The 23,586-nt window shown below is 37.9% G+C and overlaps 1 protein-coding gene across 1 annotated transcript in view; it reads right to left on the bottom strand.

The window, feature by feature from the left end:
- UBE2G1 (ubiquitin conjugating enzyme E2 G1) overlaps window positions 1-23,586 on the bottom strand; it is a 115,933-nt gene that overhangs the window by 4,407 nt on the left and 87,940 nt on the right. Inside the window, exons 3-5 of the mRNA XM_037133033.2 lie at window positions 17,173-17,270; window positions 9,561-9,739; window positions 4,884-5,006 (exon numbers count right to left, since the gene is read on the bottom strand). Of these exons, the coding sequence (XP_036988928.1) occupies window positions 4,920-5,006; window positions 9,561-9,739; window positions 17,173-17,270 (364 nt within the window). The 3' untranslated portion in view covers window positions 4,884-4,919. The remainder of the gene's footprint in view (window positions 1-4,883; window positions 5,007-9,560; window positions 9,740-17,172; window positions 17,271-23,586) is intronic.

Below are 23,586 nucleotides of genomic sequence, written 5' to 3'. Positions count from 1 at the left end.
AAATCTATTTCCCCTCTGAATAAAATGTACTCTCAACAAAGAAAAACCAAGTCTGTCGTTCTTCTCTCTAGAAAGACTGATGTGAAAACGAATTACTTGCATAAGAGCCATTCGCATATGTGTAAGCATATCCCATTTTTAACCAAAATAAATCTACCTGTTGTTAAAATCACACCCTTTTTGTACTAAGATTATATCACTTATATGTCCTTATGCAATAATAAAGTATCTGTGTTTTGTTTCCCAACTTCTCTTAATTATTCCTGACTTTATCCTACAAATCTGGAGAGGACTTACCTTGACAGAATGTATCTTATTCCATTTATCTTAAATTAAAAATAGATCATTTGTTTTCTTTTTTTAAGATTTTTTTAAAAAATCATTTTTTAGAGAGAGGGGAAGGGAGGAAGAGAGAGAGAGCGAGAAACACTGACCTCTCACACGCCCCCAACTGGGCTCACAACCCAGGCATGTGCGCTGACTAGGAAACAAACCAGCAACCTTTCGGTTCACTGGCTGGAACTCAACCCATTGAGACACATCAGCCAGGGCAAATCATTCATTTTCTATGTGGCTACACAATGTAATCTTTTTAAAAATGCCCTAAAAATAAAAAGCAGGCAAATATGCTTCCAAATAAAAACCACTTTTTGATATCACAGACAATAATAAACATTCTACTCACTCAGGAGTAAGTGTTCAAATAATCTCAACTATTCTTTTTTTAAAAAAGATTTTATTTATTTAAATTTAGAGGGGAAGGGAGGGAGAGAATATCAATGTATGGTTGCCTCTCGTAGGTCCCCTGCTGGGACCTGGCCTGCAACCCAGGAATGTGCCCAGACTGGGAATCGAACCGGGATCCTCTGGTTCGCAGGCCCGTGCTCAATCCACTCACTGAGCTACACCAGCCAGGGCTCAACTATTCTTAGGTGAGAGCAGTCCATGAGTTAAACAGCTTTCACACGGCTGTTTCCAAAAGTACTAATTCATCCCAACCTGCCACTTAGTGTATCACTAGACAACAACTCTCCCCACATCACCAAGCCACTGGCTTGTTCCCCAAACTGATTTATGTATTTGTACTTATATATGTATTTGGTTTTATTATTCATTTATTTATTTTTAGAGAGAGGGAAAGGGAGGAATTAAGAGAGGAAGAGAAACATCAGTGTGTGGTTGCCTCCTACACACTTCCTACTAGGGACCTAGCCTACAAACCACGCATGTGCCCTGACTGGGAATTGAACCAGTGACCCTTTGGTTCCCAGCCCAGCACTCAATCCACTGAGCCACACCAGCCAGGGCTTCCCCAAACTGATTTTTATGGCAGTCTTTTTCTTATGTCGTGGCATTGGTGACCATCCACATCCACTTCTTTTCCAAGGTTTGTAATGCCTCACTGTCCTTGTGGCCATCCAGCCCACATGTTTCTGTATTTGTTTCCTCCCTCTGTGCCCTCACTGTGAGAACTGCACAAGACGCCCTTGGCTTTGATAAGTACAGTTCTCTACACTCAATGAATTTCCATCTCTACTCTGGAGACTTCCAATCTCCCCAGCAACTCTGTCTAACTTCTGCCCCAGCCATCCTACCCATTCAGTATTTAGGCCTGTGATGGCTTATCAAACCATGCTCTGCTTCTACTCCCACTCACGCTCTCAATGTGATTTAACCTTACCTTTATGACTCATGTAACTGGCTCAATTAACAGCTTTTTAACTGGCAGGGATGATGTATCTATAGAACTCTATCATGCCTTTGCAAATAGTAGGCAATTAACAACTATTCATTGATATGAATTGAAATGAGCTCAGTGTCGCCTGTTCTTCATGTTACCTCTCATTTCAAGATACAAATTTTGATTCTTAGTAATATGCAAAACTGTGAAAAAGAGAAGTAGTAAGTATATTATTGAGCTAGCAAAATATCAAAGACAGTGTTAAATTGTATGGAATGTGAGCTATGTTACTGAGCTAGCAAAATATTAAAATACAAAATTTATGATACTTCATCTGAATTTATTTAAATAACAATATACCATCAGGGTAAGTATAATAAAATTCTTGGTTATTTGCTACGTTTATAAAGTGCTATTTATGTAAGGTAAAAAATCACACATAAACTTAGCTTCAATATGGTATTTTGTTCCTTCTTGTCAATTCTTTGTGTCACCAAGCCCTTCTCCGACTGGACAATGGTGAGAAAAACAAGCCCTGCACGTGTCTGTTGTTCCTAAGACACTGCCGTATTCATAAACCAACAAATGCAATGAGCTGGGTTTTGCAAAGACTAACGTGGCAGTTGTATCCAGAACAAATTTCCAGGATAAAGTGCAGGCAATTAAAAAGGAAGTTCAATACTGGCAGACTAAGTTCAAGTCTAGTAACAGAACTTAATCTAAGGTGGTAGGAAGCAAGAGTCAAAAAGGGAAAAGAAATAGACCACTGACTGGATGTGAGGGAGGTAATGATACTAAAATAAGAACAAAATAATTAGCAAAAATAAAAGGAATATAAAATGATGAAAAACAGAAATAACTTGAAGACTATAAGGTTATTGTTATATGTGGTGGTAACAGAAAGAAGTAAACTTTCGGCATTTTAGGTTATTATAAGGAGATCTAAAAGTAGATCTGAGTCTTTTCGGAAATTTGAGACATCAAACATGAAAACAGAAAGAGTGGTGGACAGACTTTAGTCTTGATTCTGATTTGCACCTATGCATTTGGTACATTTAATCATAAAAATTAAGATAGAGTAATACTGGTTCAGGGACAGATAAGCCAACTGATGAGACATAGAAAGGTCAGAAATAGAACAACACATACATGAAAATGTAATTCTATAATTTATAACATAACCAAAACTGCATATCAGTGTACAAAGGATAGACCTGTCAGTAAATGATATAGTCAAGATTTGTATATGTTGTGGGGGTAGGAGGGGTAAAGTTGAACTTCTCCCTTATACCATATACCAATCAATTTCGGTGGACTCAACACATACATGAAAGGCAAAAGAACAAAACTTTTAGAAAACAATATATAAGTCCTAGTTGGTGTGCCTCAGTATATTGAGCTCCAGCCTATGAACAGAAAGGTCACTGGTTCGATTCCCAGGCAGGGCACAGGCCTGGGTTGCGGGCCAGTTGAGGGCATGCAAAAGGTAACCAAGTGATGTTTCACACATCGATGTTACTTTCTCTCCCTCCCCCTCTCTCTGAAAAGGGAGGGAGGGAGGAAAGGAGAAAGGGAGGAAGGGAGGATAGGAGGAAACAATATATAATAATAGCATTCTGATGGCAGGGAAAAAACTAAGACACAAAAAGTAAAATCCACACAGGAAAGTAATAAATTCAGCTGCATTAAAATTAAGAACTTCTGTTCATCCAAAGATACTATAAAGAAAACTGAACTGGTAAGAATACAAACCAGTAGCCTAACAGAGAAACAGTCCAAAGATAAAAACAGGCATTTCGCAGAGGAAACATCCATGGACAAACACAGGAAATAGTGTGCAACTGCATCGGTAATTCGGGCAACCACACTAAGTCATAATGATGTATTGTTTTACACATTCCAAATTTAAAATTTTGTGTAAGTCTGACAATAACAAATGATGGAGAGGATATGGAGCAAGTGGAATTCTTATCCTTGTCAATAGGAGTATAAATAGATGCAACATCTTAGAAAGCAATTTGGCATTATCTAGTCAAAATGACGTGCATCTATCCTGAACAATTCCACCCCTAGGTAGATACCCTAGATACACTCTTGTAGTATTGATACATGTGCTGCAACAAACAAGAATAGACACATTTTTCTGTAATAGCAAAAACAAAACTAGAAAAAAAGCACCTTAAATTGAAAAATAACTGCAGTAAGAATCAAGAGAGCTAATTTATCTAATAAAATACCACATAAAAGTGAAAATAGATGAAATATAGCTGTATATAACAGACCAATTTCAGTAATATGTTGAAAAAATAAGTCACAAAAATGCATGTGTTATATATATAATTCCATATATAGTTCAAATCATGCAATACTTTGCTTAGGGATACAAACTTGATAACGTGAAGAAAAGCAATGATAAACATATAAGAAAAGGACAGAGTCAAGGAGAAGAATATTGGGGATGTAAGAATGGTAAAGTTCTTATTCTTAAAATAGGTAGCAGGTACATTCCAGGAATGTACCACGAACTGTGATTTCTTAGATGCTATCTTCTATACACAGTTTTTTTTTCCTAAAAAAAAAAAAAAGAGAGAGAGAGAGAAAAAGAAACCAAACGTAGATGTCACACGTCCGTTCAATTCACCTACACCATGTTCCCTTCTAAATCAGATAGGTGCCTTCTAGCTTTGATTCCTTGCTAGACTTAAGCCCAATTAAAACAAGAAAGGTAAGTGTTTAATGGCCTTGCCATTATATTGCAAAATATAATCTTTCTTTAAAAAAATTAGGAAACAAAAATTTAAGTCATCCTTTACCATATACAATATACAGTATGAAAAGAGAGAGATAAGAAATTTCATTGTTCAACAGTGGTCCAGGTAGCAGACCAAAAGTAAAATGGAAGAAACTGTTGAAATGAGTACTTTATTGTTGGAAATTTTTTTTTTACCATCTCTAGTTTCTGAAAAGAACTAGACTGCTACTACACTAACCGGCTTGGTATATCTAGTTAAAAACAGCTGGGTCTACTAAAAGAAAAAGCAAATAAATTACACTGTTTTCACTGAGAAATAGCAAACTACTGGATACCACCAGTAAAATATGAATCCAATGAAAAAGCAATCAAGTAACTAAGTCACATAATTTCCCAAAACATGACATTTATAAAGGCAAAACAATAGTATAATTTTAAAAATGAACTTACCCTGAAATAAGTGAAGTTACAGCTGTTGAATAAATGTCACTCAAAAGCAGTCTCTTGGCTTTTTCTTACACAGCGGGCAACTTTCCTTTTGAATTCTCCATTTCTGTCTTCCCTCCATTCCTTCTGTAGGCACAGAAGTGATATCAACTGGTTTTATGCAAACTTCTCTCATGCTCTCAAAGGTTAAGTTTACTTTTGATATAATGCTTTGGCAACATGTTAAGCTGACATGGTGAAAAAATAGTCAAAAAACACTTTTGCAAGGCACTGCTGGGATAAAAGAGCAGAAATCCTCCAAGCAAATCACCTTTACAGGCAAAATTCTCTTTAAAAAGGGAAAAGATCATAAAGAACATTAACAGTTTTATATTATACTGAAAATAAAGGTACAACTTACAAATAAGATCCTCAGGCTATCTGAAGGATTACCAAATCTCCCTGATGGAAGTGACCAGAAAATAAAAAAGATCTAAACGTAAAAGTGCCTCTTGTATAAGTAGACAGGCAGAGTACATCACATTGAGAATATACTGAGCACTCAGCACCATCCACGACAGTATGAGAAGTACTGTACTTCTATGTGTGTCCGTGAGTGCTGGGGGTGGGGGAGGAACATGGCACCACTATTACCTACTGCTTAGCACCCAAAAATGGAACACAAAGCAGCACCAGCACAGTGTCACATGAGAGCAGAGCCGATTTTATCTACCATGAATAGTAGAAAATTCCCATAAAAATGTCCAGCCTTTAATATATCCATTTACAGACAGCAAAAACCAATCTTTGCTCTTGCAGAGGAAGACATTAGAAAAGTACATTTTTGCCCTGCAAGTAAGGAAGGCACCACTGAAATCTAATATAAATCATGAGATAAACTATAATGCTAACATGTACAGAGATTGAGACGTATGCTGAAGAATTTATGGATAAAATGTTATAAAGTCTATAGTTGCCTCATCATTTTAAGTAGAAGGAAGAAGAGGGTATTTCTAGGTAAAAGAGGGAAAGTCAATCTCAAGGACAAGAAATCAACAAGGACTCAAGTCAATGGCAGAGGGGTAGCAAGGGGTTTAGAGAGACTATACAGTATGACTGACATTCTCTGGTAACTTGAGATGAGACTGGGCAAGGATAACTTGTCCAGTGAAGGACAGACTGGTAGATGATCTTTTCAAAACAGGGACCAGCTAATATAACCATCGTTTGTTGAATTCACTATGCCATAACCAGATTGGTGTTATTATCATCTACATTTTATATAAATAGAGAACCTATGAATAGAGCAAAAAACACATGTGTATCTTTTTGCTCTCCTGAGACCCTATTAAAATGATTGTATGGAATTTTTTTCTAAAGGTACAATGACCGGAAGATAGAAGAGTAATGAAACGTGCAGCAGAGAAGCAAAAGTGACAGCCTTAGAAAAGGCTCATGGAAGCAGAACAAAGGAGCGAAAGAAGCTAGTAAACAGAACTCTAAATAGAAGCTAAAGTTAAAAAATGATAAACCTGAGATGAGTTAGTAAGAAGTACAGCTGAAAATAAAAAAATAAAAAGTCTGTATTTTCCTCCCACCTATAACCAAAATTCTAGTATCTTCTTAAAATAATGATATACATTTATATCTAATGATATACATCATTAAATCTAATAATGATCTAATATCTTCTTAAAATAATGAGTACAGTATATCTATATAAATTTATATTCATACAAATTATACAGAATTAGATCTGCTAGTGTGAGTATTGGTACTCAAAGTAACTGGTTAATTTAGGCACATAAATGACACCCCTTCACTTAGTTTACTGTCTGGCTTGCTACCTGCACTCTTGAGTGAAAAAATTCTGCACACGTACACACACACAAACACACAGCTCCGGTTGGCTTTCCTAAACCCTCATTTCTTACTATTTCTTAATCATAGAGAGTTGTGTAGAAGTCCTACAGTGTTATGAAGTAGTCTTCAAAATATGAAAGAAAAACTGACCTCAGAGGAAGAGACTTCAGAATTTAACTTTTAAAAATCTCTGATTAGAATTTCCAAGAAAACTACTAAATTCTTAAAGTGATAAGATCTCAAGAAAAGGGAATTCAGGGAAAAAAATGAAGAATTTAAAAGTGAAAATGAAAATTTGACAGAAAATTCAAAACTGGCACTATTTTAGATGGAAAAAAAATACAAGGGACCAATTTGAGTTACAGCTACAAGCTCAAAAAAGTACAGAATGTCAAACATGAAAAAAATTCTCAAAATAATGATAAAGGAAAATTCACCGCAGCTGAAGTCTTCAAAGTTACATCGATTAGAGAGATGGAAAATTTTTACATAATAATATGAAATTTCAGAAGACCAAAAAATCCAGAAAAGGGAGGGGAAGGTGGGAGGGAGGGAGGGAGGGGGGGGGGTGAAGGTGGATGGGAAGGAAAGAAGAAAAGGTTACCTACAGATGGACAAGAATCAACCTAACATCAACTTTCTCATCAATTAACAACAAATTCTAAAGAGAAAGTCTGTAGAAATATTATTTTTCTCCCCTAGGATTCTGTAAACAAAGTGTATAAGGTCAGGATAAAAACACTATGAGACATGTAAGGACTTAATTCCCAGATACCCTTTCTAAAACATTACTCTGGAGGAAAAAGAGTAAAAGAAAGAAGTCATTGCCCCCGTCCCCCAAAAAAAGGTGTGGTGGTGGTTGTGGATCCAGGAAATAAATGATTCTATACAGAACAGCAAGAGGAGAAAGGGAAATTCAAGGAAAGCAGCCAAGCAACAGACTGAATCAATCTAATCTGAAGCAAAAAACTGGAGGGATCCAGGAGAGAGATCTCCAAGAAAAACGAGAGTTTTCTGGAATACATATCACTGACTGATTGAGAGGTTACAAAAACAAACCGAAAATATATGAAAATATGGTAAAAGGTATGCAATACAAGAGAAAGAAAGAAAGAAAGTAAGAAAGGTAAACACAACTGTTTACAAGAAAGCTATGATCTAAATATGAGATAGTTAACTGGTTAAATCAGAAAAAGCAGCAGTGGGTTTTGAGGGAAAAAATGGGATAGATTTTGTACAGTCTATGAAGTCAAGTTTGCATATTTCAACTTAATTTTTTTATATATTTTTAAAAATATTTTATTTATTTGTTTTTTACAGAGAGGGGAAGGGAAGGAGAAAGAGTGGGAGAGAAACGTCAATGTGCGGCTGCCTCTTGTGTGTCCCCTACTGGGGACCTGGCCTGCAACCCAGGCATGTGCCCTGACTGGGAACCAAACCAGTGACCCTTTGCTTCACAGGCCTGTGCTCAATCCACTGAGCTACACCAGCCAGGGCTTTTTATATTTTTTTATTGTTCAATTATAGTTGTCCCCACTTCCCCTCCATTACTCTCTCCTGCCCTACCCCCCACTCACCTACCACCACATACTTGAACTTTATATTGAGGCCTATTTCTACCCTTATAAAAATGTTTAGCATCAAGAGAATGACTACTTTTTCAGTATGTTCTGTTATTTCAGGACTCAGCTGTTTCGAAGAGTTAGTAATTTTCCCCATTCACACTGTCAAGTATTTATTTGTTCTTAATTTCTCTTTCTTAAAGACTCAAACTCAACTTGTCAATTCCAATCTTATTAAAAAGAGCAGATAGTTGAGAATGAAACAGCAACTACTTCTCTCTCAAAATGATTTTACAGGATTTTTTAAAGTGGCTTTTACTTCTCTTACCACCTTACATTGTTTGAACTTATACTTGACTAAATAGAAAATCAGAACAGTGTTCTACCAGTTTTTACTTCAATTTGATTACTAAATGTAGAACTTCAAAGCCACAGACATGAATAGGGGTTATCTATGTAGTGTATTTCTACATGTAAGATCTCACCCAACTTTTTTTGTAGGTTTGAAGTAACCCAAGAAAAAAAACATGAAGTTAATCACCTTGCTTTCATTTCATATACAGTAAGAAAAGTTCCAAGAATGAGGGGGAAAAAGGTTCTTCAAAGAAGATAGAAGGCTAATGAACTCAGACTACTGAAGACTAATAAAACAAAATATAATGTGAATATAAAATACAATATGGGTTCTGAGAGTCTGGATTTTCAATACTAACCAAAAAAGACAGCAATAAAGGACAACACTGGAGAAATTTGAGTATGGGCTACATATGTATATTCAATAATAATAGTACTGTATCGATGATAGACTTGTATTATGCCTATATGTTCTATGGAGATACATGCTGAAGTATTCAAATATGAAGAGTTAGGATATCTATAAAGCATTCTCAAACAGTCTGGCAAAAAGAACAAGTAAAATCTCTGAAATTAGTGAATCTAGGTGAAGGATATAGACATTTTTATTTAACTAATGAAACATTTTTACAGATCTTAAAGTTTTAAAAATTAAAACTTGGGAATAATAATATGGACCTGATATTAAATTTTGTTAGGTGTGACATGTAAGATGGTGTCCTTATTCTTAAAAGATGCATGTTCAAGTATTTAGGGTGACGCTTAGTTGTCTCTGTAACTTATTTTTGTATAGATTTAGAAGAGAAATAAATGGATATAAATAGGTATGTAGACACATATACACAGACACACAGATAGACATATAGATACTATAGTTCTCACTGGGTTTAAAGGGGAGGAAAGATCCGCATGTGACCCTTACCGCAGCATCAACATTAGCAGGTGAGTCTCCATTAGGGTCTGCCAGCATAGAAATAACACTAATCATAATGGTTTCCACAGTGTGAATGGGGAGCCAGCGCTCCTCTGGTTTTTCATAGCCATATTTATCTTCACCAGGCTCATGAAGAATAGAAATGCATACATCACCATTTTTATCAACTGCAAAATTAGAAGAAAACAGTTCTGTTTAAAATATTTGAAATAATTTGGTTATACCTAAGACATCTATTATCGATGTGGTCCTGATTCCCACAGTACCTGTATAAAACAATGAATATAAACAGAAGTTAATTTGCAAAATAGAACCTGTTAACTTTCTAGGAAGACCACAGATTTTACCAAATAGGATCCATCTCACTAATCCAATAGGAATGTAAGCTATCTTTTTCATTTGGGCAAAACTTCAAGACAGCTAGCATGTAGATGTCGCCTAGCATTTACATGTAGTAAATATAGCAATAAGGTTTTGTTCAATGTCATTTCCTTATAGCATAGATGAAATGCCATAGGAACTTAAGTCTTGTTAGCCCATGGGAAAACTGGATTCATTATCTGTCATTTAGCTTAAAGTTGCAAAACCTATTGATGGCGTTAGTGAGGGCTTACTGTACAATGAAATTAATAAATGGCACCTACTGAAACTGTTCTTTATTTGTAGAAAGTACATGGTCCAGACACCAGAAACGAGTTTCCATGTAATGATTTCCTAATTTCGCCACTAACTTACTAATTTGAATGGGTGACAGTTAAAGGTCCAAAGATTTACCTAAGGAAAAAAATGAAAAGTACCATCATAATGTACTTTTAAAATCAAATAATGGCAAAATTGTATTTTTGGGGAAAGGAGCATACTCAGATTCACAAAAGAAACATGCAATATTGCCAGTGAAAACTCATCAAAATGAAAATAGTTTTTTCGATAAAACTACTTTAAAATCCAAGTCACAAATTAATTATTGGTGCAAAAAGAAAAAAAAAGGCAAAGCTCTACTCTACTAACTCATTTAAATTAGTGAACCTGTCAAAAATTCACTAATCTAGCCCTGGCTGGTGTGGCTCAGTGGACTGAGCGCGGGCCTGCGAACCAAGCATGCCCAAGGCTGCCTGGGTTGCAGGCCAGTTCTCTCCCTCTCTCCTTCCTTTCCCCTCTAAAGATAAATAAATAAAATCTTTAAAAAAAAAAAAATTCACTAATCTGCCCTGGCTCGTGTGGCTCAGTGGACTGAGCGCCGGCCTGCGAACCAAAGGGTCACCGGTTTGATTCCCTGTCAGGGCACATCCCCCTGCCAAGAATCAGTCTTTACATCTTTTAAGATTTTATTTATTTTATTTTTTAGAGAGAGAGAAAGGAGGGAGAAAGAGAGGGAAAGAAACAACACTGTGTGGTTGCCCTTCATGCACCCCCTACTGGAGACCTGGCTCGCAACCCAGGTATGTGCCCTGACTGGGAATTGAACCTACGCCCCTTTGGTGTGCAGGCCAGCATTCAATCCACTGAGCCACACCAGCCAGGGATACACTCCTCTTTGTAATCTTTCAATATTTATTGCTTTGGAAAGCAGAAAATTCTTATCCCCAACACCCTGGAAACAATTTATATTCACTACTATTTTTTTTAATCACCTAAAACTTTTTATTCCATTTAGAGTTTTAGCTCACTTACTTTGCTGTTTGGTGTGAAGAAAATTTCTATATCAATTTCCCCATAAATAGCTAGCCAATAATCTGGGCATCAATTACTGAACAGAAAACATATCTCTTCTTCCATCTTAAAACTAAACTACCTGAACCATACAAACCCTTCGAGCAATCTACTTCTTAAAGTTGTGTGTCTAAAATTAATGCAAGTCCAATTTACTCTCATCTTCTCGATTTATTTACTATTTGGGTACTCTCTTTTCCTTATTGGAAACTGGCTTGTGCCCCCTATCAGGATGCTATGACTATTCTCACAAAGTAGTCTGAGAACACATTCTCCTGAGTACTTCTAAAGTCAACCCTTCTGGGCAAAAATAACTGATACTGTTGAGGACACCTTCCTGGACACATTTTCCTCCCCTAGTTTCTGTGATACACTTACTTTCCTCAGTTCTTGAGCCATTCTCTCACTTACTTTCCAGTTTTCCTTTTCCTTGGTCTGACTTTTGATGTTGTCCTTATCTCCCATAATAATCATCTCTTCCCTGGGTAAATGAACTCATTTGTTCTATCACAATATCACCCATCTTCCCCACCCACCCCTTGGCTTTACTGAAATATACTTAACACATAACACTGTACTATACATATTACCTGTCATCTGGATGCCAATAACTTCCAAGGCCCTGAGCTCCCTGCTCAAGGCTCACTTGGACTAGTACCTAATTATCTAACTGAGTATATGGCAAGTGTATCTCAAGAAAAACATATCAAAAATTGAATGTATTTTAACTACACAAAGCTAATCTTTACCCTAGAGTAATTTTTATCACAGTCTTATTGAGATACAATCCACATATTTTAAGTGCAGAATAGCTCACAGTATGTTTACCAAACTGTACAATCATCACCATAATCAATTTGAGAACATATTCATCACCCCAGAAAGAAATTCTATACACATTAGCAACCACTCCCCATGTTCCCCAGCCTTCCCCCTCAGGTCCTTTGCAACCACTAATGTACTTTCTACCTCTATGGACTTGCCTATACTAAATGTGTCACATAAACAGAATTACACCCTATGTGATCTTTTGTAACTGGCTTTGTTCACTCAACATTAAGTTTAACAATGTCATCCATATTGTAGCATGTGTCAGTATCTCATACCATTATAGGGACATTACATTTTATCTTTCTACTTGTAAAACTGATAATCATTTGGGTGGTTTCTACTTCTCTGGCTATGTCTAATGCTGCTACGAACATTCACATACATTCACATATTTTGTGGGCATATTCAAGTTTCTTGGTTATCTAGGAATGGAATTGCTGGATTATAAGGTAACTATGTTTAACCTTTTGAAGAAGTACCAGACTGTTTTCCAAAGTGGCTGCACCATTTCACATTCTTGCCACTAGTGTATGAAAGCTATAATTTCTCTACCTTCTTATCGATGCTTGTTTATTTTTTTAAATATTTCTTTAAATTTTTTCTCTTTTTTAAAAATTTATTTTTAGAGGGGAGAAGGGAGGGAGAAAGAGAGGGAGAGAAACATCAATCCATGCTCTTCTCTTGTGCACCCCCTGCTATGGATCTGGCCCACAACCCAGGCACGTGTCCTGACTAGGAATTGAACCAGCAACCCTTTGGTTCGCAGGCCAGCACTCAATCCTCTGAGCCACACCAGCCAGGGTCCAACACTTATTTACTACAGTGGGATAACGTGTTATTTCACTGTGATTTTGATTCTACAATTATTTTGTAAATGGTCCATCTATTCTAAATTCTTGCCTCTCCATTACTACCCATATTTGTTAGTCAACAAGTAAGAATAACCAAATTTTCCTCCCTGCCACTGCTCTTAGTTCAAACTTGGTCTCTTACTGGAACAACTGAAAAAATCTTCACCAATCTCCTGGCTATCAGTCAGCCTTCCCCTTCCAATCTTTCCCCTATGAGTATAATCTTTCTGGAAGAAAACATAGTCCCAATAAATCTATAAAACTTTAATGAATTCCCACAGCCTAAAGAACGAAGTTCAAGGCAGGCATTTACAGATTCAAATTTCTGTTCAAGACTCATATTCTCTAACTTTCTCTTCTGTGCTACCAATACCTTATAACTACCATCACTGTAATCGCTCAGTTTCACCATTAAGTTCACATGTCCACCTTTGCTTTACAGAGACCATAATATTCTTACAGAAAGAGACCATAACTCATTAATCTAATCATCTTTATATCTCCAGCCCCTAGCAAACAGTCATGTGCCTGTTTTTCCTCTCAATATATTTCAAAATCACTTTTCACTCTTATCCTAGTCTAACTCTTCCTATACTCGCCACCATTGCCCCATCGCCTCCTCAGTTATCTTTTCTTCACAAAGGACCCCCTCTCTCAAATGAAGTCTTAATTATTTCACTTTCTCATGCCTTCTCCTTTATGGCCTACAAAATAAAAAAGTCCCTTCAATCTTTAAAACAAAACTACACACCTCATTTCATCAGTTACCCTCGTAAACTCCCTAGGTCACTGCTATCCTCTTACCAGAAAAGAAGTGCCAGGTGCTCTGCATACCGTATGTGCTGCCAGTTAATTCTAACAGAGAAACTACGGCTCAGAGAGGCTCTGTCCCAGATTATACAGCTAGTCTGGTGTAACAGTCAGCAGCCCTGTCACATTTTCTTTTGAAGATTTTTATTTATTTACTTTTAGACAGGGGAAGGAAGGGGGAAGAGAGGAAAGAAACATCCATGTGCCAGAGACATATCAATCGGTTGCCTCCCACACACCCCCAACTGAGATCCTGGCCTGCAACCCAGGCATTCCCTGACTGGGAATGGAACTGGCAACCTTTTGGTTTGCAGGCTGGTGCTTAATCCACTGAGCCATACCAACCAGGGATCACGTCTTCTTTTATTTTACTTTTTTTTATATTTTATTTATTTATCTTTAGAGAGGAAGGAAAGGAAAGAAAGAGAGAAACATCAATGTGTGGTTGCCTCTTGTGCACCTCCTAGTGGGGACCTGGCGTGTAACCCAGGCATGTGCCCTGACTGGGAATCAAACCACGGTTGTTTGGTTCACAAGCCCGCACTCAATCCACTGAGCTACACCAGACAGAACAGATCACGTCTTCTTTTAAAATAGGTGTAAAGAGATTGCCTCTTACACATCAACTAATTCAAATGAAGTGGAAGAAACTGCCAAAAGGCTAGGAATAAATAAAAGAAATTTCAAAGAAACAAGAGGTGAAATGTCTTTAATTTGTGCATCCATACCTCATGTAGGACTACTGTTAACAGATTCTCCCACAAATAAATTGCTAAAGGATATTTTTCTCTCTTCTTACTTAAATTGCTACAGAGATGTTTTTATTATTCCTTCCTAACAACAACAAAAAAATAACCGTGGCTTTTGTAATCACCGCTATCTTTTTTTTTTTTCTCTTTTTTTGTTTTCGTTTCTTTCACTGTTCATGTTTCTTTAACTTCTTTTTCTTAGATAAGTCCCTTTAACATTTCATATAATAAGGGCTTGGTGATGATGAACTCCTTGAATTTGATCTTATCTGAGAAGCACCTTATCTGTCCTTCCATTCTAAATGAAAGTTTTGCTGGATAGAGCAATCTTGGTTGTAGGTCTTTAGATTTCATGACTTGGAATACCTCTTTCCAGCCCCTTCTTGCCTGTAAGGTCTCTTTTGAGAAATCCGCTGACAGTCTGATGGGGACTCCTTTGTAGGTGACTGTCCCCTTAGCTCTTGCTGCTTCTAGGATTCTCTCCTTCATTTTAATCTTGGCTAATGTAATTACGATGTGCCTTGGTGTGTTCCTTCTTGGGTCCAACTTCTTTGGGACTCTGAGCTTCCTGGATTGCCTGGAAGTCTATCTCCTTTGCCAGATTGGGGAAATTCTCCTTTATTATTTGTTCAAATAAGTTTTCCACTGGTGGCTGTGCCTTTCCCCCTTCTGGTACCCCTATAGTTCGGATGTTGGAGCGTTTAAAGATGTCCTGGAGGTTCCTAAGACTCTCCTCATTTCTTTGAATTCTTGCTTCTTGACTCTTTTCTGTTTGGCCATTATTTCCTTTCTTCTGGTCCACTCCATTGATTTGAGTCCCAGTTTCCTTTTCATTGCTATTGGTGTCCTGTGCAATTCCATTCATTTCAATTAGTTTCGCCTTCATATATTTGTCTAATTTGTCAGTATAATCAACCAGTTCTGTGAGGATCCTGATCACCAATGTTTTAAACTGTGCGTCTGTGAGTTTCGCTATTTCTTCATCGCTTAGATTTATTGGCTCTGGGGCTCTGAGATCCTCCTGCGCCATTCTTGGTCTGTTCGGGCCCTTTAAGTGTGAGAAGCCGGCGCCTTGGATTCCCAGGTCGCTGGGTTGTGACGCTGTATGTGGGGGCGTGGCCAGAGTGGGGGAATTGGCGACCCCCCTCTGCCGCTTCTCACAGCTGGGTGCGGAGGAGCAGTGCCTTAGGTGGCCGCGGAACCGTAAATGTGATGAAGTGTGGTGGTTCCCTCAGTTCCCAGTTTTCCATTTGCCAGTTCTGGTCTTGCACAAGACCCATCTGGTTTTCAAGCCTTTGGGTTGTTAATACATACTCCCTATCCATGCAATAATGCCTTAATTTATTCAATAATCCATTACTCTGTTACTAATTTTTGTTTAAACTAATAAAGGTTTTCTTCCTTGCACCCAAAAGAACCTAACTTTAAGAAACAAAATGCAGGTTATGTAGTAGTATAAAAAGACAGCTGAGCCCTGACTGATGTGGTTCAGCTGGTTAGGCCTTGTTCCGCAAAGCAAAAGGTCACAGGTTTGATTCCCAGTCAGGACACACGCCTGAATTGTGGGCTTTGTCCTCAGAAGGAGGGTAACCAATCGATGTTGCTCTCCCCCCTCTCTCTAAAACAAACAAACAAACAAACACATAAAATCTTAAAAAAAAAAAAAAAAAAAGAAAGAAAGATGGGTGATTATAAAATACTCAGAAAAGAAATCCTTGTAAGCTCATACAAAACAAGGCCACAAGTTCAAGGAGACTGTGTATAATAAACATGGCTTATCTAGCTTAACCTTTGGCTCACAAAGAAGAGTTTAAATGGTAGCATGGCCTTAGGTAACACAACCAATATCTATTTCATGAACAGCAATACTGGATGCTTTCCACAGATTAAAACATATAGTATTTTACCTCATTTGATACCCTGTCACCCTGTCACCTTATGAGGAAGGTAGAACATTACCTTTTTTATAGCTAAGAATATAGATAAAAAGGTTCAAGAGCCAAGAAGAAAAAATACAACGAAACAATCCAGGTTTAATTGCTTCTGTGCTCTTTGTAATAGCTGAAGAGTCACCTAATGCCTTTGAAATTATGTCCTCACCCCCACTGGTGTGGTTCTGTGGACTGCGTACCAGCCTGCAAACTGAAAGGATGCCAGTTCAATTCCTGGTCAGGGCACATGTCTGGGTTGCCAGCCAGGTCCCCAGTTGGGGGCCTGCAAGAGGCAGCTGATTAACGTTTCTCTTGCAAGTCGATGTTCCTCTCCCTTGCTTGATCCCTCCTCCCTTTTCCTTTCTCTAAAAATAAATAAATTAATTTTTTTAATGTTTTCAATCGTAAGAGTTCTACTGATGCCGAATCTCTTATCACCCACCAAACTTGCCTCTAGTTTGGAACATCATAAGCCACATCATGAGATTCAAAGAACTGAAAACTAAGAAAATAAATACAAAGCCATTTTTTCACATGATCTGTTACTCCTTCTCATCTAAAGAACCTAATGCACAGCCATGCACATAAGAAAAACAATGAACTTAGTGTAAAATTCCAAAGCAATTTCATTGAGAACTACATCTTTCTTAATGACCTTGAAAACTTCAGTGATAGGCCATCACATTTGTAAATGTAACAGTAAAACTAGATAACTTACCATTTGGGTGCCAGATTTCTGTAATGAATTTCATTTTGGGAGGCCGGAGGGGATAATCTTTTGGAAAAGTGAGATGAGCCTTAAAAACACCACCTTCACTGGAAAAAAGCAAAAACAAAAACGAGTTCTTGCCTATAAGTTCCTGCTTATAAGTAGACAGTTATTAAAACAAACATAAAAACAAGGATGCTAGTGCTAATAGTATAAATTAAGTAAATAATATGGATTTCAAGCAGTCTACTTACTCAAACACCCAAGTTCAAAAATCGTTATACCTACCATCTTATTAACAAAACCCTCAAAAAGCTAGTAAAATGAAATAGCTCAAAAAATCATCCAAATCAGATCATATTATTGCTGTGCTACACACCTTTCTATCACTTCCCACTGCACTTAAAATAAAACTTACAAGGTTTAACATTGCCTGTGGTGTTCAAGTTGCCTAATCTCTAAATTAATCTCAAATCATCACTCTTCTTTCTGGTCTAGCCAGTCTCCTTTCTGTTCTCCAAACACAACAAGCACATGTATTCTGTGGGGGCAGTGCACCCAACCACAAGAAATGACATTTCATGGACAAGCCAAATTGGTATCCAAGAGCAAGGCTCCTGATTCAAGTTCAAAATGGCAGAATATGAATATACTGAGCTCACAGCCTCTCATTAACAGCATAACTACAACTACATATAGAACAGCTATCTCTGATAATGACCTGAAGACTAGCAGAACAGATTTTCTCCTAGTAGGGATATAAAGAAAAAGCCACACTGAAACTTTCAGGGGAGGGGTGTAGAGACTAAGTCCAGTCAGGACCTACCCTATCCCCCACTCCCCATGTGGTAAGTAACAAAGTGGAAGGGATATCACAAAACTGCGGAGGTTGTCCCCAAAGAGCATGGGGTCCAAGCCCTCGCCTGGGGGACCTGCACCAGGAAGAGGAACTCCCATTACATCTGGCTTTGAACACTAGTGGGGCTTAGGTGTGAGAGAGCCAAAGAGTTGTAGAAACCCAGGCTACAGTATTTTTGAATCCCGGCACAGAGGTAGCAGTTTGAAAAGAACCTAGACACATTGACTAATTTTAGGGTGCATGCTGGAGGCACGGGGATGTACCAAACTTTCTCTTGAGTCACAGGTGCTGGCAGGTGCCATTTCCCCCCTTTCTTTAACCTAGCTGGTTTGACAGTGGCAGGCACCATTTCTAACACTCCCCATTAACCCTTCCAATACTGTTCTCCCCATCCTGGCATTTTCCTGAGGACCCACCCAGGAAAATGCACCCCTCTGCAGCAGCTCCTGCCCTGCCACACCCAGTGGGCAGCCTCAGTAGGCACCAACACCCACACTCTGCAATAGCAGGGCTGGGCCTCACAGACAACCACACTGAAAGCCTGACCTGTGCACCAGTGAGCCCACCAAGAAGCAAAAGCTAAAGGAGCATTGTAACACATGTTAAAGGTTCTTTATATTGAAAAGGACAAAACTAGAAATAAGAATATGTATGAAAGAAAAAGAAATCTCACTAGTGAAGACAGATAATAAACACAGTAAACCAGCCACTTATAAATCTAGTATAAAAATAATTAAAATGGCCATAAGTACATATTTATCAAAAATTACTTAAAATGTAAATTAACTACATGCTCCATTGAAAAAAACGATTGAATGAATTAAAAAAAAACAAGACCCTTATATTTGCTGCCTATTTGAGACTTCAGATTGAAAGACACACAGACTGAAAGTAAAGGGATAAAAAATTTAATTCATGAAAATAGAAGCAAACAAAAACCTGGGATAGCAACACTTACATGAAACAAAACAGACTTCAAAACAAAGGCTATAACAAAAGGCAAAGAAAGACCCAGCAATCCCACTTCTGGCTCATATCTGAAGAATCCTAAACACTAGTTCGAAAAGATATATGCACCCCTACGTCCACTGCAGTGTTCTTTACAACAGCCAAGATACGGAAGCAACGTAGGTGTTCATCAACAGATGAATGGACGAAGAAGTGGAGACACACACATAAATATTGCTACACACGCACACACAGAAATATCACAGAGCCATGAAAAGATTGAAATCTTGCCATTTGTGACAACATAGAGAGACCTAGACAGTATTATGTATGCTAAGTAAAATCAATCAGAGGAAGACAAATACTGTTTCAGTTCACTTACGCGTGGAACCTAAATAGCTAAACTAATGAATGAACAAAACAAACAGATCATAGACACAGAAAAATTGATAGTTACTAGAGGGTTGGGTAACTCTGGGAGTATGGGCAAGAAGGTGAAGGGGATTAAGAGATACAAACTTGTAACTGTAACATAAATAAGCCATAGGGATGTAAAGTACAGCATAGGAACACAGTCGATAACTATCACAGTCACTTTGTATGGTGATAGATGGATAGTACACTTTTTGTGCTGATCACTCTGTAAGGTGTATAAATGCAAAATCTCACTATGTTATAGATCTGAAACTAATATGATATTGTATGTCAACTGTACTTTAATTAAAAAGAGCTTTTCATTCTACAAAAAAAAATTAGACATCAGACCAAAAAAAAATCCCACAATAAGCTCTTTCTCATCTCAAGAGTTTAGGCTCATTTCATCTGGAAACAGATGGCTCATCTTTAATTATTCCATCCACTTACTTATCATTTACAAATATTTATTTGTAATAAATATTTTTTACTTGTCAGACACTAGGAGTATAGCAATGAACAAACTATAAAGTCTCTCAAGTAGTTTATATTCTAGTGACTCTACAAATCACTGCTACACAATAGAACTTTCTATACATCAGTGATGTTTTATATTTGTGTGGTCCAATATAGCAGCTATCAGCCACTCCAACTATGGCTAGTGAAAATGAGGAACTGAATATTAAGTTCCATTTAATTTTAATAGCCATATGCACAGTGATTGCTGCTTATTAGTGCAGTTCCAACCACTGCAATTTACTTAGGAAACGTGCTTTAAGAATTATCAAAATAATACAATGAGTTGTGTATGTTAACCATGAAAGCCAATGAGATGAAGTGAACCTTATGAAACAAATAATGACAAAGTTCCTGCTTTCTGTCCTTGGTACTTACTAGCTGCATCTTCTTTTTGAAATACCCTTCTCCCCTTGTCATTCAGAACTCAACTTTAATGTTACCTCTTGAAAAGATTTTACCCCATTACCCAACTTTAACAGGCCACCATGGCTCACTATCACACTGACAAATTTCCTGCAACAGTAATTCACACATCAGATTCTCTTACTGTTCAATGCACATACCAGCAGAGCTGGGTAATATGATTGTGTTTGTTTCAGATCAGTGAGAAATAGAATTCTAAGCTCAGTGAATGGTTTTCATTCACTGAACAAATACACACTGATAATCTACTTGTGTAAGACACTGTTCTAGGTAAATAAATGCATCAGAGCAAGAAATTAAAGAGCCCTGGTTTCATGGCACTTACCATTCTAGTGCCAGAGGACAACATCAAGAAAAATATCAGTAATAAGCATGGAATGATATGAGCAATTTACTGTTAAATTTTTTTAAAATCTATTGGTTAAACCCATTTGTCTTTAAAGGAAGAAAAAGTGGGGGTATGTTTATATGCAAATAGAAATATATCTGGAAACAGAACACTAATACATAACAATGGTTAATTCTGGAGCACAAGATTATAGGATCTTTTATTTTCTGCTTTGTACATTTCAGTATAACTTCACTTTTTAACCACAGCAAGTATTAATTTTTTATCATCTTTTTCTGATCATAAATGCAAACTGAGGCAAGGGTTAACAAAAAGAGAGGTAGATCATTAATACCAATAGTCTTGAATACAGAAAATGCCACTGGACTCAAGTATAAAAAGTCACCCTGAATGTCATGACTGGTGTGGATCAGTGGGTTGAGCATCATCCTGCAAACCAAGGTTGCCTGTGCAATTCCTGGTGAGGGCACAGGTCTTGGTTGCGGGCTGGGCCCCCAGCTCCAGACATGAGAGGCAACTGATCAATGGTCCTCTTACACATTGATGTTTCCCTCTCTCCTTACCTTCCTCTCAATAAATAAATAAACAAGCAAACAAATAAGTAAATAACCAACCCAACCTTTGGAAAGAAAAAACAAAAAAAAAGTAACCTTGAAACCTTGGTTGGCTGGGTAGCTTAGTTGGTTAGACCGTCACTCCAATGTGCCAAGTCCATCCCCATAGAGTCAGGGCACATACAGTAAGTGGAACAACAAATCGATGTTTCCCTCTCTCCCCCCCCAACCCCTGTCCTCTCCCTCTAAAATCAATAAATCAAAAAATAAGTAACCTTGATAATACAAGTTTAGTTAAAAGGAATAGGAAAAAAACTGCAAAGGACTAAAGGAATGAGGTGGTAAAGTACAAGCATAACAAACAGGGCAGTTTGGGGTTAACAGTTAAAGAAGATGGGAAAAGAGTATAAATGAAAATCTTTACAGGAGGGAGGCAACACCTTTGCTGGTATGGCTCAGTGGACTGAGTGCTGGCCGAAAGGTGGCCAGTTTGATGTGATTCCCGGTCAGGGTGCATGCTTGGGTTGGGCGCCAGGTCCCCCGCTGAGGGCATGTGAGAGGCAACCCACAGATTTACCTCTCCCTTTCTCTTCCTCCTTTCCCTCTAAAAGTAAATAAATAAAATCTTTTTTAAAAATAGGGAAAAAACTAGTTTGCAAGTAGATGAGAAGATGCTGGCAGAAAGACTAGAGACTGGAAAAAAACTCAGAAATTAGAATAAAGAAAATAAGGGTAGTAAAGGGCCTAAGAAAACAAACAAACAAACAAACAAACAAACAATCTTTTCCTTCTGCACAGGAAGAAAACCAGACTGAATGTAGTATAGATATCCAGGAGCAAAAAGGAAGAAAAGTGACCAATTTTATGCCTGCCTTGTTGGCCTTAAATTTCATAATTTGTAAGATTATCTATTGAAGGGGAATAAAACCTGAAAATAAAAAAATGAAGACTGTGATAGCTGTTGTGAAGAGTGCATCACACTGATAAAGAGATAACTCTATTTTTTCAGCCTACATTACCCCAACTTGTAAGTTATTGCCAAAACTGGTCTTAGGACATATTTATTATATGGACTAGTTTTTCAAACTGGGGATATAAAACCAATTAAGTGAGTCATTAACCAGTTTTTTTTCTTCTTCTTCTTTTGGGGGAGAGGGGTGTACACAGAGTGCTTTCTTCTCCAGTGATACATGCTATGGTGAGTTGGGCTCTGGCCAATGTCCCATATGTACAGAACTGAATAAAGTGGGTCTCTAAGAAGAAGTCTGATTCACCTTGATGAGGAAAGGGAGATGGGGAGGACAAAGATGGGCATTACAACTAGGGTCGTGTCTGGTCCTGTGCTGGGTCCAGTTTGGAATGCAGAGAATAAGGCAGCTCTCAAGGTGGTTACTTCCAGGCAGGGGATGAGTGACAGGCTTGGGGAGCCTCCTTTCTGTACCACATCTTCCCACTATGCACCTGACATCTCCCAAGCCCAGGCAGGAACCCCTGGTGCAGGAAGGCTTATTCCAGCCATCATCCTTCTCACCAGTTCTACATGCTCTGGGTTCCACAGGAATAGAACTGTGCTTGCTCAATGCTGTAAGCTTCCACCTCATCTTCTTCCTTGCTCTCTGATGGTGGGCCTGGCAAATGAAGCCCAAGGGCCTGGATCCGATCCTGGATTTTGGCAATTATATCTCCTCTATATCACACTGGTGCCAGCTCCAACTCCTCTGGTTCAGGATCTTGGTTCAGGGGCTGGTAGGACCTGCCCCTGTTTCCTCCTGCTCTTCTTCCTCCTCACTGCCTCAATCCCAAGCCTTCTGTAGGGCCCTGGTACAGTCCTAGTTCACAGTCTAAAAGGGGAGGATACATTCAGAGCCCATGATGTCTCTTTCTGGAACTGCTGCTGCCATCTGGGCAGGGAATGCTCTGAGCCCACATGACCCAACCCGCACCTTCCCAGTGTCTTAAACAAATAAAAGTTGACTAGAAAACAAAGGTGCTGATCACAAGTAATCTGTCTCAGTTATATAATCTACATACATGTTTCTATTCACTAAGATGTATACACCTAAGTATACACTGGATCATAATGTAAATTATTTCTGATTATTGAGTTATGGTAAAAAAAAAAAAAAGGTTGAAAGCCACAAATACAGAAAACAGCCAAAAGTTAATGTAAAAGGACATCAAAGTAGCTGTTATAAACCCAAGCACTTTATCCCACTGGTGAAGCTATTCCTCAATATTCAGGTACCTTTCCTCAAATTTTAATTGCTTAGGTCCTCCTAAAAGCTTTATATTAGCTGACTGGAATCCTATCATAGGAAAACCTATTCTCATGTTACTTTCAATCTTTAAAATGTCAA

This window comes from Artibeus jamaicensis, unplaced genomic scaffold (assembly GCF_021234435.1).
Source record: "Artibeus jamaicensis isolate MK-2021 breed Jamaican fruit bat unplaced genomic scaffold, CSHL_Jam_final contig_777, whole genome shotgun sequence".
Taxonomy (NCBI): domain Eukaryota; kingdom Metazoa; phylum Chordata; class Mammalia; order Chiroptera; family Phyllostomidae; genus Artibeus; species Artibeus jamaicensis.
Note: the sequence above shows the minus strand (reverse complement) of the source record. Positions and strands in the feature narration are given on the sequence as shown.